Source organism: Coregonus clupeaformis, chromosome 6 (genome assembly GCF_020615455.1).
Source record: "Coregonus clupeaformis isolate EN_2021a chromosome 6, ASM2061545v1, whole genome shotgun sequence".
In the NCBI taxonomy this organism is placed as follows: domain Eukaryota; kingdom Metazoa; phylum Chordata; class Actinopteri; order Salmoniformes; family Salmonidae; genus Coregonus; species Coregonus clupeaformis.
In genome coordinates this window covers 40109245-40123648 of record NC_059197.1, presented here as the reverse complement: position 1 = coordinate 40123648, position 14404 = coordinate 40109245, and the positions used below count along the sequence as shown (strand labels likewise).

At 44.1% G+C, this 14404-nt stretch overlaps 1 protein-coding gene across 2 annotated transcripts; it reads right to left on the bottom strand.

Moving 5' to 3' along the window:
- Positions 1 to 6199: 6199 nt before the first annotated feature.
- LOC121567932 (protein FAM222B) lies at positions 6200 to 14246 on the bottom strand. Of its 2 annotated transcripts, none has more exons than XM_041878324.2 (3): positions 14203 to 14246; positions 11907 to 12037; positions 6200 to 11738 (listed from the first exon to the last, which is right to left on the bottom strand). In XM_041878324.2, exons 2-3 carry the CDS (start codon positions 11989 to 11991, stop codon positions 9553 to 9555), a joined length of 2271 nt encoding a protein of 756 aa, XP_041734258.1. In that variant the 5' UTR covers positions 11992 to 12037; positions 14203 to 14246; the 3' UTR covers positions 6200 to 9552. The 2 variants fall into 2 exon arrangements, with proteins under 2 accessions (XP_041734258.1, XP_041734257.1); XM_041878323.2 differs by having other exon boundaries at positions 14113 to 14226.
- Positions 14247 to 14404: the final 158 nt, after the last annotated feature.

Here is a 14404-nt window from a genome sequence, read left to right as displayed (position 1 = left end):
ATAGACAGGAGATGAGGGCGGAGACGCTCTCGTATCCCGAGGGTGCCGGGTGTATGGTGGCAAGGTAAAGTTCCACCTGCAGGAGGAATCCCTGACACCCGGCTGCAGAACCGTCATATGCCCTCGGGAGCGAGAGCCGAATGCCACTGGGTTCCGGTGCTGAGAGAGGAGGACTGGCCGTTGGTGATGGGATGTTGTAAGAGTGCGTGGGCACCTCTCGATTCACCAATCGGCGCAGAGTGTGGGACACCTCGTCCATGGCGGTCCCGAGTTGCCGGATCATGTTGTCCTGGTAGTTGATCCGGTCCTCCAGGGATTCGGGTACCGCCGCTGTTCCTGCTGACTCCATGTTGGTGTGTTGTTCTGTCACGATACCGATGTGGATGTGGTGGAGGAGTCAGGCGCAGGACACTGAGGTAAAGTCCAACAGTATATTTAATAGTCCAAAGAAACTGGAAAACCTCTGACTTCAAAAACACAAAGAGGCGAGGGAGAATTACGCACACGCGTAAACACTAAACACAAAACAAACAGGGAGCAAAGACGTAGCTCCGACACTGTGGCAGTAAAAATAACAACACACAATAATACTAACACAAAACAAGGAACTTATAGGGCACGCAATCAACACACAAATGGACACAGGTGATACAGACAGACAAAAGCAATCGACTGACGAAACATAGAGCGGTGGCAGCTAGTACTCCGGGGACGGCGCTCGCCGAAGCCTGCCCGAACCAGGAGGAGGAGCAGTCTCGGCCGAAACCGTGACACTTGGATACATTTAGGGATTTAGTGGGTTAAAATCTTCCTAGAAGTGACACGGTTGCCGGAAATAGGTGTCAACATGCAGAATTTTGGCACTTTAGCAAGCCTTTTTCATATAACAAAATCTAATTTTTGGATTCTCCATGTGGTCTATATTAAATGGAACTTAATTTAATATAACAGGCTTTTAAAATTCAATATTGGTGCACAATTACTATGTAAAATATCAAAGGGACGCAAAAAACACTCATTTCGTGGAACGATCCATATACAGTACACATGTGTTCTCAGAGTGACTTTTTTTTTTAAATGTCTACCCCTGCTTGCCTTAGAATTGTCTTGCCATGCTGGGAATAGAGCCTCTTCACAGACTTCTCGAGGAGAAGTGGGAAAGTTTGCCAGTAAGATATTCTTGATGAACTTCCTGATTTACGTGGTATACCTGGGCATCTTCACCACTGTGGGCTCCTACAGAAAGGAAGGACAGTTGAGTCTCTTACTGACCAAAAATTCCCCAAATATGTGTTGTATACACCTAACCCAAAACAAAAACATTTCTATAACATTTATTTTCTGACAGATACACAATTTCATAATGTGTTTTCTTTGCTAAATACCGTATTTATCAAAGACTTCAATGGTTTCACCAAATCCCAAATTTCACTGATTATTTGTGAGAGGCTGACATTTGATCTATCTGATTTGCAAGCCTTCATTTCCTGTTGAGGATACACCACTTGACTACCTGCGTTTCTTTGGTGAGCTCATCAGTGTCATAGGAGCAGTCTACTTCTTCTGGAGAGGGGCGAGAATGTGTGATTTATTAGCATTACAAAATGAATGCACTAAGTGTAAGTGCCTCTGGATAAGAGCATTTGCTAAATGATTAAAATATAATGTAAATGGGACCAACTCTATTTCGAATGTAAAATTAGATGCCAAATTATGTTCTCTGTTCTCCCATAGTTTCCTGCAGGGAGTGCTCCTCGTGGTATGTGTAGTGTTGTACAGCTGTGAGTGTAGGGAGTATGTGGGGCCCCTGGTGCTCTCTCTGGCACTTGCCTGGATCAACCTCTTGCCTGGATCATCCTCTACTACTCCAGAGGCTCCAAACTCATGGGAAGTACAATGTCATGATGCAAAATGTAAGAGTTTAGGCCAGAAGCTTTGAGAAGGATCCATTAACAATTAATTAGTAGATTCTAAGTGAACGCTTTCTCTCTCTTTGATCTTCTCAGACGATCTTAGGCGACATCTTGCGCTTTGTTGAATTTTCTGCAGGTACAGTGCATTCGGAAAGTATTCAGACCCCTTGACTTTTTCCACATTTTGTTACGTTACAGCCTTATACTAAAATGTACTAAATTGTTTTTTCCCCTCATCAATCTACACACAATACCCCATAATGACAAAACAAAAACAGGTTTTTAGAAATGTTTGCAAATATATTACAAATAAAAAACGGAATTATCACATTTACATAAGTATTCAGACTCAGTACTTTGTTGAATCACCTTTGGCAGCAATTACAGCCTCAAGTCTTCTTGGGTATGAGCTACAAGCTTGGCACACCTATATTTGGGAAGTTTCTCCCATTCTTCTCTGCAGATCCTCTCAAGCTCTGTCAGGTTGGACGGGGGGCGTCGCTGCACAGCTATTTTCAGGCCTCTCCAGAGATGTTCGATCGGGTTCAAGTCCAGGCTCTGGCTGGGCCACTCAAAGACATTCAGAGACTTGTCCCGAAGACACTCCTGCGTTGTCTTGGCTGTGTGCTCAGGGTCGTTGTCTTGTTGGAAGGTGAACCTTCGCCCAAGTCTGAGGTCCTGAGCGCTCTGGAGCAGGTTTTCATCAAGGATCTCTCTGTACTTTGCTCCGTTCATCTTTCCTTCGATCCTGACTAGTCTCCCAGTCTCTGACGCTGAAAAACATCCCCACAGCATGATGCTGCCACCACAATGCTTCACCGTAGGGATGGTGCCAGGTTTCCTCCAGACGTGACGCTTGGCATTCAGGCCAAAGAGTTCAATCTTGGTTTCATCAGACCAGAGAATCTTGTTCCTCATGGTCTGAGAGTCCTTTAGGTGCCTTTTGGCAAACTCCAAGTGGGCTGTCATGTGCCTTTTACTGAGGAGTGGCTTCCGTCTGGCCACTCTACCATAAACGCCTGATTGGTGGAGTGCTACAGAGATGGTTGTCCTTCTGGAAGGTTCTCCCATCTACACAGAGGAACTCTGGAGCTCTGTCAGAGTGACCACCGGGTTCTTGGTCACCTCCCTGACCAAGGCCCTTCTCCCCCGATTGCTCAGTTTGGCCGGGCGGCCAGCTCTAGGAAGAGTCTTGGTGATTCCAAACTTCTTCCATTTAAGAATGATGGAGGCCACTGTGTTCTTTGGGTCCTTCAATGCTGCAGACAATTTTTGGTACCCTTCCCCAGATCTGTGCCTCGACACAATCCTGTCTCGGAGCTCTACGGACAATTCCTTCGACCTCATTGCTTGGTTTTTGCTCTGACATGCACTGTGTGCCTTTCCAAATCATGTCCAATCAATGGAATTTACCACAAGTGGACTCCAAACAAGTTGTAAAAACATCTCAAGGATGATCAATGGAAACATGATGCACCTGAGCTCAATATTGAGTCTCATAGCAAAGGGTCTGAATACTTATGTAAATAAGGTATTTCTGTTTTTTATTTTTAATAAATGTGATAACATTTCTACAAACCTGTTTTCGCTTTGTCATTATGGGGTATTGTGTGTAGATTGATGAGGGAAAATAAGGCTGTAACGTACCAAAATGTGGAAAAAGTCAATGGGTCTGAATACTTTTCAATAACTATTGGATATTATTTCTAGACTGTCAACAAATGGAATTTTAAAATGTTGAATCCATGTTTGGGATTTGGAAGTGTATCACACACTATAACACACAATTGGAAGTGTTTAACCTTATCCCATCCATGTATTGATATGTAAGTATGCAAGATACATGCAGATACATGTGTAGAATGACTATTATATAGATGTTTTATATCCTTTGAAAATTCTGTTTCATACATATCACCTCAAGCCTTGCTGTTACAAATATAATAAACAGGAAATAAAAGGTATCGGTTTTGCAAATGCCAACTTTATTTTGGTTAGGGGAGGGGGGAATGTTTGTGCAAGGCATAGATTCTGAAGGATAGGCAAACTGGAATAACACCATTCTACAAAGTAGAGAAACGTGAGCTCCCCCAACCACTGCCATTCATGTCACATTTCCACTTATGTGGAGCAAAAACTCTCTCTCACAACCACAATTAAGTCATCACAGTCCCACATGCTGTTCCTACAACTGTCTAGAGGGCAGCAGACCACTTTTGTCACAACCTTAACATAGCATGAGTCTTTAAAACTAATACAAACCAACTTGCTTAAAGAATGTGTGTCCAAAATGGCCCCCTATTTTCTAAACAGTGCACTACTTTTGACTATGACCCTAGGTCAAGTCGTACACTATAGAGTGAATAGAGTGCCATTTCGGACACAGCCTGTATCTAGGCTTTGGGCCATGGTGGTTATGTTTGAGGGGAAGGCTTGGTGACTTTGGTCAGTGATTCAGCAGCAACCGTTCAGACTCCCAAAAGTGTCTGGAATCATTGTGGAACATGAACAAAGACTTCTGTCCAGTATCAGTAGTTACAGTTAGATGCTTGGGCCCCCAACAATGGATAGAAGTGCACCACTGTGTAGTGTGCACAAGTATCTAAGCTATGCTTCACACCCTTTCTCTCGCACACACACAAAATCAAACATATACACTTTCCATATTAAGCCCAGTGGAGGCACTTCATATGAAATAGTAACTGTAAACCTGACTTTCTCGGGCTTTAACATGGCAGTACCACATAATAGAACAGGTCAATCAGGTCAAATGGAACAACAGGTACATTGCTTGGCTCACAGCAGCAACAGTTGGTCCATTTCCACTGCAAAGATTTACCATCTCGCATTTCAAAAATCCATGACAACACAGTATAAATAGTAACCTTTATTCCACTAGTACAACCCCATACATCATTACTATATATACAGTTGCAGTCTGAAGTTTACATACACCTTAGCCAAATACATTTAAACTCAGTTTTTCACAATTCCTGACATTTAATCCTAGTAAGAATTCCCTGTCTTAGGTCAGTTAGGATCACCACTTTACTTTAAGAATGTGAAATGTCAGAATAATAGTAGAGAGAATGAATTATTTCGGCTTTTATTTCTTTCATCACATTCCCAGTGGGTCAGAAGTTTACATACACTCAATTAGAATTTGGTAGCATTGCCTTTAAATTGTTTAACTTGGGTCAAACGTTTTGGGTAGCCTTCCACAAGCTTCCCACAATAAGTTGGGTGAATTTTGGCCCATTCCTCCTGACAGAGCTGGTGTAACCAAGCTTTAACTTCCTGACTGATGTCTTGAGATGTTGATTCAATATGTCCACGTAATTTTCCTTCCTCATTATGTCATCTATTTTGTGAAGTGCAACAGTCCCTCCTGTAGCAAAGCACCCCCACAGCATGATGCTGCCACCCCCGTGCTTCACGGTTGGGATGGTGTTCTTCGGCTTGCAAGCGTACCCCTTTTTCCTCCAAACATAACGATGGTCATTATGGCCAAACAGTTCTATTTTTGTTTCATCAGACCAGAGGACATTTCTCCAAAAAGTATGATCTTTGTCCCCATGTGCAGTTGCAAACCGTAGTCTGGCTTTTTATGGCGGTTTTGGAGCAGTGGCTTCTTCCATGCTGAGCGGCCTTTCAGGTTATGTCGATATAGGACTCGTTTTACTGTGGATATAGATACTTTTGTACCTGTTTCCTCCAGCATCTTCACAAGGTCCTTTGCTGTTGTTCTGGGAATTATTTGCACTTTTCGCACCAAAGTACGTTCATCTCTGGAGACACAACACGTCTCCTTCCTGAGCAGTATGATGGCTGCGTGGTCCCATGGTGCTTATACTTGCGTACTATTGTTTGTACAGATGAACGTGGTACATTGAGGCATTTGGAAATTGCTCCAATGGATGAACCAGACTTGTGGAGGTCTACAGAAAAATTGTTCTGAGGTCTTGCCTGATTTCTTTTGATTTTCCCATGATGTCAAGCAAAGAGGCACTGAGTTTGAAGGTAGGCCTTGAAATACATCCACAGGTACACCTCCAATTGACTCAAATGATGTCAATTAGCATATCATGACATCATTTTCTGGAATTTTCAAAGCTGTTTAAAGGCACAGTCATTTTAGTGTATGTAAACTTCAGTGAATTACAAGTGAAATAATCTGTCTGTAAACAATTGTTGGAAAAATTACTTAGATGTCTTACTTAGACGTAGATGTCCTAACTGACTTGCCAAAACTATAGTTTGTTAACAAGAAATGTATGGAGTGGTTGAAAAACAAGTTTTAATGACTCCAACCTAAGTGTATGTAAACTTCCGACTTCAACTGTACACACACACACAAATCGCACTATTGTGTGTTCAAACTGGAATTCAATAGCAGCTTCAAGGGCCAGGCACATCAGGAACACAACAGTAGTAAGAGCCAAACAACAGAATCTAGCTACTGCCCTCAGGTAAGAAATCTCAATCCATAACATTAAAGGTGCTACCCATTGGGGCAAATTCTATCTGGAAGCTCAGTGAATTGCAACAGCACTAGGCTGCTTTCAAAACAAAATCTACCCTCTCCCCCGCATCACGGAGGAGACTCACGCTTGAGCCTTTTAGTTTAGTTTTTGGTCCACCAGCTTAAAAACAGCAGTAAAACTATATTTTTTTGTTTCTTGAAAATATATTTCACAGAGATTTAGATGGTACAATGATTCCCTACACTATTCAGTGCTTGTTTTCTCACATACAACAGAAATTGAGTAAACCGTGTAGAATTTTAGCAACCAGGAAATTAGAGCGATTTTTACATTGGCCGCTTGACCCGATTTCCACTTGATAACACAGCCAAAGTCAAAACAGCTTTCCCATTTCGACAACAGATGTAATCAATAGACAAATATCACAGCTAATCACAACACTGGTGGGCAGTTATGTAATACAGTGAACCACTATCATTCCACTATTACTGCAGATATATTATAGCCATTTTCTGAAATGACAATGCAAAATAAAAAATCCTATGTGTAGCACCTTTAAGGCTATATAAAATTACTGCTATGACTTTTCCATCTCTTACTGAATGCAGCTAATTGTGAGACATCAGTTTGCATTGTTTTGTGTCTGATGATATGCTTTACCTATGGCACCTATGAGGAAAAACCTATGGCTTCAGGATGCAGTGATCAAGGAAATAAATTAGCTAAGAACTAAATTACTGTAGTGTATTTGTCACGTAGAAACAACTAAAGAAACGTAGTCTGAAGACCATAGTTACAGCCCAGTGCCACACACACCTATAAAACTCTGCTAAATACTTTCCATCCTTTAAAGGAGGATTTTTAATTAGCAATTTAACAGTGTCCTTTAATGAAAACATATGCAGAAACAATTGCTAGTATCATAACTATTTTCGATTTGGGATCCTACACCATGCACTGTTTGAGGAAATCCGGCATGGTGTAGAAAGTCATACAACATTTAAGGTATCGAGGGTAACTAATATAACATTTAAGGCTTTTTTTCAAGAGTTATCATGGAGGAGGAATGAGGGGCCATCACAAGAGTAAGCCGTTACCCAAGCTAAACTGAGGAAAAACGCACCATGCTAGACCCATAGAAATATAATTACTTAGAAGTAATTATATTTCTATGATTAGACCCATCTACTAGCATGAGGTAACCTGCATTTCAAAGAACTGGACTGAACCACAGTTCTCCTTTCTAGGTAGTACAGAGACAATACATAGTTAGGATAAGGCTAGCAAGTGAAGGAAGAGTGGTCTCCTACGAAGCAAGCTAGATCTACTCAGGGTTTTCTAAAGCTAACCAGCTTCCGTTAGCTTCACATTCCAGCTCTTATCCGTACTAAGACGGTGGATATTGCTCGTCCGTCTGCCACTAACTCTAGCAATGCTAGTAACTGCACGTGTATGTCGCACATGGCTAGTCGAATGCTGAACTTTTCGTTAAGACAATGCTGAAACGTCAATCCATGGGCGAGTCAGTGCCACATTTTCATTTGTGCCGAAATCATGGTATGAAATGGGCTTTTAGAAGCACAATCTTTATTACTTATCGTTGATGCCAACGTGGTGTGCTTATTAATGAACAACCACAAGCACCTTTTTCCCCACTCCTATCGATAACCTTATTTTATTAAGTCGTAAAAAAGTGTTACTGGGCATGACGTTTAAAATGCATTGTCATTAAACTGTGTAATGGGATATTTTAACATTACTCTTTAAGACAAAAAAAAACATCTATTTAATCAGTCATCTTCCTCAAATGAAGGGGATCATGACGCAATCTTTGCAAGAGGGAGGGAATCTGACTTTGTTGGTCCTCAACTCGTGGCTCAGTCATTTCATTCAGGGTAAGTGGAATTAGCCATGAGTTAGCCTTCCCCAGAGCAGGTTAGTTCTGAAGGATTTATTGCCATAGAGATTTACCTGGCTAAAAGGTGAGCCACTTTCGTATGACCAGTTATCCAGAGTTGACCAAAGTTACCTCGCTAACTCCTCAAACCTGCTTCGTAGGATACCCCTCAGCTTACCACAACCCCCACAGACAGGCAAAGATCCACAAGGAATTGTTTACAGTAGTATAGTGGTGAAAGTATTAAATACCATTTTAACCCTCTGGTATGTACACTTGCAAGTGATCAATTTGGTCTTTGCACACAGACAATTCCTTTCAAGATCAGGGGATTGATTGTACAGGGTTCACGTTATTCAAATACATGTAATGTTTTTCCCAAAGTTAGGTTTTGTTCCTTTTGTAAATGTTTAGCATAACATTTCAATTCTCCAAGTCCTCATACTGAAAACGTCACCGGTAAAATTCAAGTAGAAACAATTAAAGTAACAGCACAAGGTAGGGATAAAATAAAACAATTAAAAACAACTTCAAAAGCACTCTGTCTCAAGGCCTTACCACACACACAAGAGGACAGGACACAATGGCTGTAGCCTTACCTTACTGTATATGGGGAGAGATTGAAGAAATAATATATTCTTAGACATGGACCTGATTCATATTAGCATACAAAAATACCCCTTCAGCAAATCAGTCTCATTGGGGGCATTAACAAGCATGCATCCTCCATGTCTATATGGAATTTTCAGCCGCTGCATAATTGTAAATGTAAACATAAGTCAGGAAAGTAGACCCCATTTTCTGCCACTGCATTGGCAGCTGTAAGGCCACTAATATTGTAAAAGGGAGTGGTTGGTTCCATGACAACCTGGGCATAACTGGCGCTTATTATGTTGACAGGAAGTAGCCCTACTAGGTTCTCTACCTAGTCCTAGATCACAATAGCGTATCCCAGAAAATACTACAAGCAGCAGATGTCCATGTTGTGGTATGAGTAAGTGTTCCTCATCACTGGAATAACAATCTAAAACCCTTCATCTGGCACTAAGGATAACAGACACCTTTTAATTGGCTGAGGAAGCATTTCTTAAATACAGACAAGTCAGCTATTGAACATTGAGAGCAGGAACAACCGACTAGGGAGAACATTCAATTGATCACTTGCAAGATCTCTACAACATGTGGAAACCTGATTGTAACCTTGAATCATTCACCAACCATAACACACGACTGGTGAGATGAAGACAGATAGATCTATCTATCTATAGCCTGGGTGGTGAGCTTGGATATTTCTACCATTGCCTAGCTCTGGGCCCTGGCCTGGAGCTCTGCCCATGGGGGGCCTGTGCATCTTCCCCATGGCTCCTGGGTTCTGCTGGAATGCCTGGAACTCCCCAGCCAGGTAATCAGACACATTCTGCTGCATCAGCTTGGTCTGACTTGGACCTGGGACCCCGGGTCTGGCTCCTGGTCGGTACTGTGATCCTGGTGTGCTGCAGTCTATGGAGGTCCCTGCCGGGCCCCCCTGGAAGGCCATGGGCAAATCCTGTGGGCCTAGGCCGTCACTTTTGGCTGCTTGTAGGACGCTGCCCCATGGAACCTGCAGGTGGGGCCCGTTGGTGTAGCTTGGCATGGTGCCGCCTGCTGGGCCGGTGACGGGGGGCGAGGAGGTTGTCTTGTCTGATGGGTGTTTAAGGGGGAAGGCTTGTGGCTGCGAGGCCAGCAGCTCGTGGCGGTAGTTGAGGGTCTTGGCAGAGAAGCCAGGCCCAGAGGGGGCTTCTCTCCTGGGGTTCTTACAGGGGTGGGCTCCCTCAGGCAGGTGCTGCATGTGAGCCAGCTGGTGCTGGTTCCAGGAGCGCTGCTGTTGGAGTTGCTGCTGTTGGAGCGGATGTTGCTGCTGTAACTGATGTTGTTGCTGCTGCTGGTGAACCTGTTGGAGCTGCTGTAACTGATGCTGTTGTTGATGCTGGTGAGCCTGTTGTAACTGCTGTAATTGCTGCTGCTGTAACTGCTGCGTCATGTCAGTGTGGAAAGCAGGTGGCATCCTGTTCATGACAGCCATGTTGGGCTGTAGGCCACTAGCACCCGCAGGGCCCTGGGATCCTCCAGGGACCTTCTCTTTCGGGCCCAGCAGGCAGGAGGGAAGGAGGCCCAGATTGTGGGGTGTGTTGACCCTGGAACTGGCGTTGATGAGGAGGTTACGGCTGATGGGGCTGGGGTTGGCGATCTGGCCCTCGCACACCGAAGTGGAGCCCATTCCGGCCCGAGCCTGGCAGAACTGCTTGATCTGGTGCACGATGCTGCTCAGGTCGGTGCCCGGCCGGTTGTGGTGCAGGCCGGCCGCCATGGACAGTGGGATGGTGGAGGTAGATACGGTTACGTTTGGCGGGGCGTCTGCGTCTGGCAGCTTCCTGGGGCCTGGCTGGGGCTGCAGGACATTGGAAGCAGAGGGGGAGCCAGGGCCGGTACCGGAGGCCTGGGGGAGAGGCTGAGACGGGGGGAGGCCCTGGGAATGTTGCAGACTGGGTGGCTGGGCCTGGGCCACATCAGGCAGGTGTCGCAGGCCCTGGGGGAGAGGCTGTGACAGGGGCAGGCTCTGGGGGTGCTGCAGGCCCTGGGAATGTTGCAGACTCGGTGGAGGCTGGGCCTGGGTCACGTCAGGCAGGTGCCGGAGACCTTGAGCCCGAGCCACAGCCTGCTGTAGTAAAGCTTGTTGGTGGGGAAGAGTCTGGTGCTGCAGAGTCTGATGATGAAGAAGATGCTGCTGTTGTTGCTGCTGTAAGGTTTGTGGCCGAGTCGGAGTTTGCTGCTGCTGCTGTAAAGTCTGCGTGTGAGGCAAACTCTGCTGCCGCTGGAGATTCTGCTGTAAAGTTTGAGGGTGGGCCATGTTCTGTTGCTGTAAAGTTTGAGGGTGAGCCATGTTCTGTTGCTGTAAAGTTTGAGGGTGTGGTTGAGGCATATTCTGTGGCTGTAAAGTCATGGGGTGAGCCATGTTGTGCTGCTGCTGTAGAGCATGCTGTGGATGTGGGAGGCTCTGTTTCTGGGCCAATGCCTGGGGCTGGGTTTGAGACATGCCCTGGACGTGGGGGACAGGCAGGGGGAGGTTTAAAGTGCTCTGAACGACGTACGGCCCGCTGTGGAGGTTCATGGCTGCTTTGGGAAGCAGACGGGCTTGGCTGCTGTCTTTGCCGGGCGAAGTGCGGAGGACGGCCAGGAGGCCCGCTCTGGTGCTGCTGACCTGAGACGGGTAGGGGCTGTGGCGCTGGCTGGAGGTGGATGTGTCCAACCCGTTCACCGTGCGGCGGATGTGCTTCCGCTGTGGTACTTTGACACTGTTGGGGAAGATCTTTATGGTCAGAGGCTTGTTGGCGACTTTCTTAGCAAAGGCATCCAATTCTGCTGGGGTTGGATAGTTGGCAGATCTCATCTTCTGTGTAGTGTCCCCTAGGATGGGAACAAGGATAGAGAGAGAGAACAAGGAATTTGAGCCTAACCAAAGTTAGTTCAAAGTTCATTCAACTAATGACTGGAAAGGATATACAACTCATTAAGTGGAAATATGAAGAGGAAACTGAAATTATAGTACTCAATTCTATCAGATAAAACACTTACATTGCTGAAGTCTAGTGTTCATCTGCGTGTGGGAGAGAAATCGGGTGGTAGGGTCACCTGATGATGCTGGCAGACAGGCCAGCATGTCACACTTCCACTAATGCAACATGGGAAACGCTCTCCTCACCATGCTGAGAGAGACACACACGTCAGCAGTCAAACACCACATTGACCATGTAAAATGACCCAGCCATAAAGCTATCTATTTCCTGTACATTGTGTGACCTTTCTAAAATGGCAGTCAGTAGTCGGTAATTAGCCGGCATTTGTGCCTCAGCCTTCTACAGCAAGTACCCTGCCTGCAGCTAGACAGAGACAGCAGCGGGTTTAAGATTGAGACGCCTTATCTCCTTTCCTAGGGCACAGCATGACAGACTGCATGATGGCTACCGAGAGAGCCTCCAGCTGGCTCCACCAATCTCTATGTCTGCATCCCAAATTACACCCTATTCCCTATATAGTATACTACTCTTGACCAGGGCCCATAGAGTGGTGAGGAGGAAGAGGAGCTCCACAGACCCTTAGTGTCCGGAAGTAATTTAGCCATTCATTGTAGTCATTGTGATCTGTAGAGTTGATATTTTCTCAAGTTTTCTTGTGTCAATTACCTCGTGACATTCCTGGATAACTCATTATATTAATAAAGTCTGATTCAATCAACAACTACAATAGTCAGTTGAAAAAAGGTTCTGGGTACAAGACTGTGTACATATCTGGCTGTGTTGGCAAAATCACTACATATCCCATCAAGCCAAGTGGGGAGAGGTTGCCCTATGTAACAGTTCCAAGACCAGCCAGATATGTCCAGCTAACCCTACGCCAATGAAGACGATGGATCTGCAAACTGAACTTGGATCCGCATTAAGTAGCAATGATATCCTTCACCACCATCATCTTTCGACAGATATCTGGAAACATTCATGAATATTCAACAAATGCTTATTTCCAGCAAAGTTCTTAGTTACATGATTGTATAACTAGCAAAGGAATTTTGAAGTTGAGGGTGCCAGCTGGGCACACATGCACACTAGGCTAATTCAGGAAACAGATTGTAGTTTTTATGCCCTGATATAAGGAACCGGCTGCGAAAAGTTTGATTAAACAATTCAGACTGAAATGAATAAATCAGTTGAAATATTTAAAGAGAGCAAATTGATATACAATCCCGAAATCAGCTGTAACTGTCAACAGTAAAACAAAGCCCAAAATAATGTTTGAGTGAAACCTGAATACAGAAAATGAATGGTGAATTCCCTTCTGGACACAATAGACTCCTCACCACTTTATAGGGCTCTGGTTAAAAGTAGTACACTATTTAGGGACTAGGGTACCATTTAGGAGTGTATGTGTGTCAATACTTTACAATACTAAGTGATGCAGAACAGCTTTGTGTTAAGTATGTATGTAATGGTGCTTTGTCACCCAGAACCCTTTTCAGTTCTGGAACAAAGCTAAATGTGTCAGAATCCAGAAGTCCCAATCACTCAAGCATGATAGGTCTTACATTGTAGCTGGTTAGTGTATCCAGCTAACCAGTTCTTGAAAATGATGGACATGTAGCTACTAGTTACAATAAATATACTCAGTCTGATGACTGGGTCTACCAGAAATGTTATTGCATCATTGCGTAAATATCAATAACCCTAGTCATTCAACGTGGCTCTAGCCTGAGTAGGGCTTCTCTGATCAAGAATGCCTGACCATTAATATAACTAGCTAACTAGTTATGAACAAAGCTCATTCTTAAATACTAACTAGCTGGTGTCATCGTTGTGCAGCATTGTTGTCTAGTAGTCAATAGACCATTTAAAGTGTAAATGAGCACTAGCTAGCTACTTAGCTACTGTACTGACAATATTAGCGTGCCAAAACGTATGTTTTTTTTTTCAAACTTATAACATAACACTGGCATTGTAGTTCTAAATCAGTAACGTTACTTAGGCTACAGTTACACGAGAAGGTAACTAGCTAAATTAGTCGGTTAATAAAGCCAGCCATGTAGCTAGCGATGATGAATGATAACAAGCTAGTGTTAAATACCCCGAGTCATAGCACCACAAAGCACTGAACACTTCTTTGTGCTGCTAGCGATCAGCTAGGCTAACTAGCTAACGTTGGCCTGCTATCATAGCCGGCTTCTGATAGTTACTGAAGTAAACATTTTGCAAAGGAAACACTGAAAACAAATAACACGCAAAATACTTACTCCCCGCGAAATCAAGAGAAAGGCATTTGCAAAAACCTCATTTTAGCGAGATGATCGAACATCGATATTTTGGTTATTATGTTAGCTCACCGATTCTTTCTTTCTGCTGCTTGCTTTCTGCAACAGCAACTTTGAGAACGCATGCGCAGTAGGCACTCTGAGTTTTAGGACCTTTATTCCGCATATTTTAGGTGTGCATACTCAATGCCTGACTAATATTCCTTGGTAATAACTGATAGAGGTGAAAGTGCTGAGATTCTTCCTGCAAGATGCATTAAAAACGATTTATGAT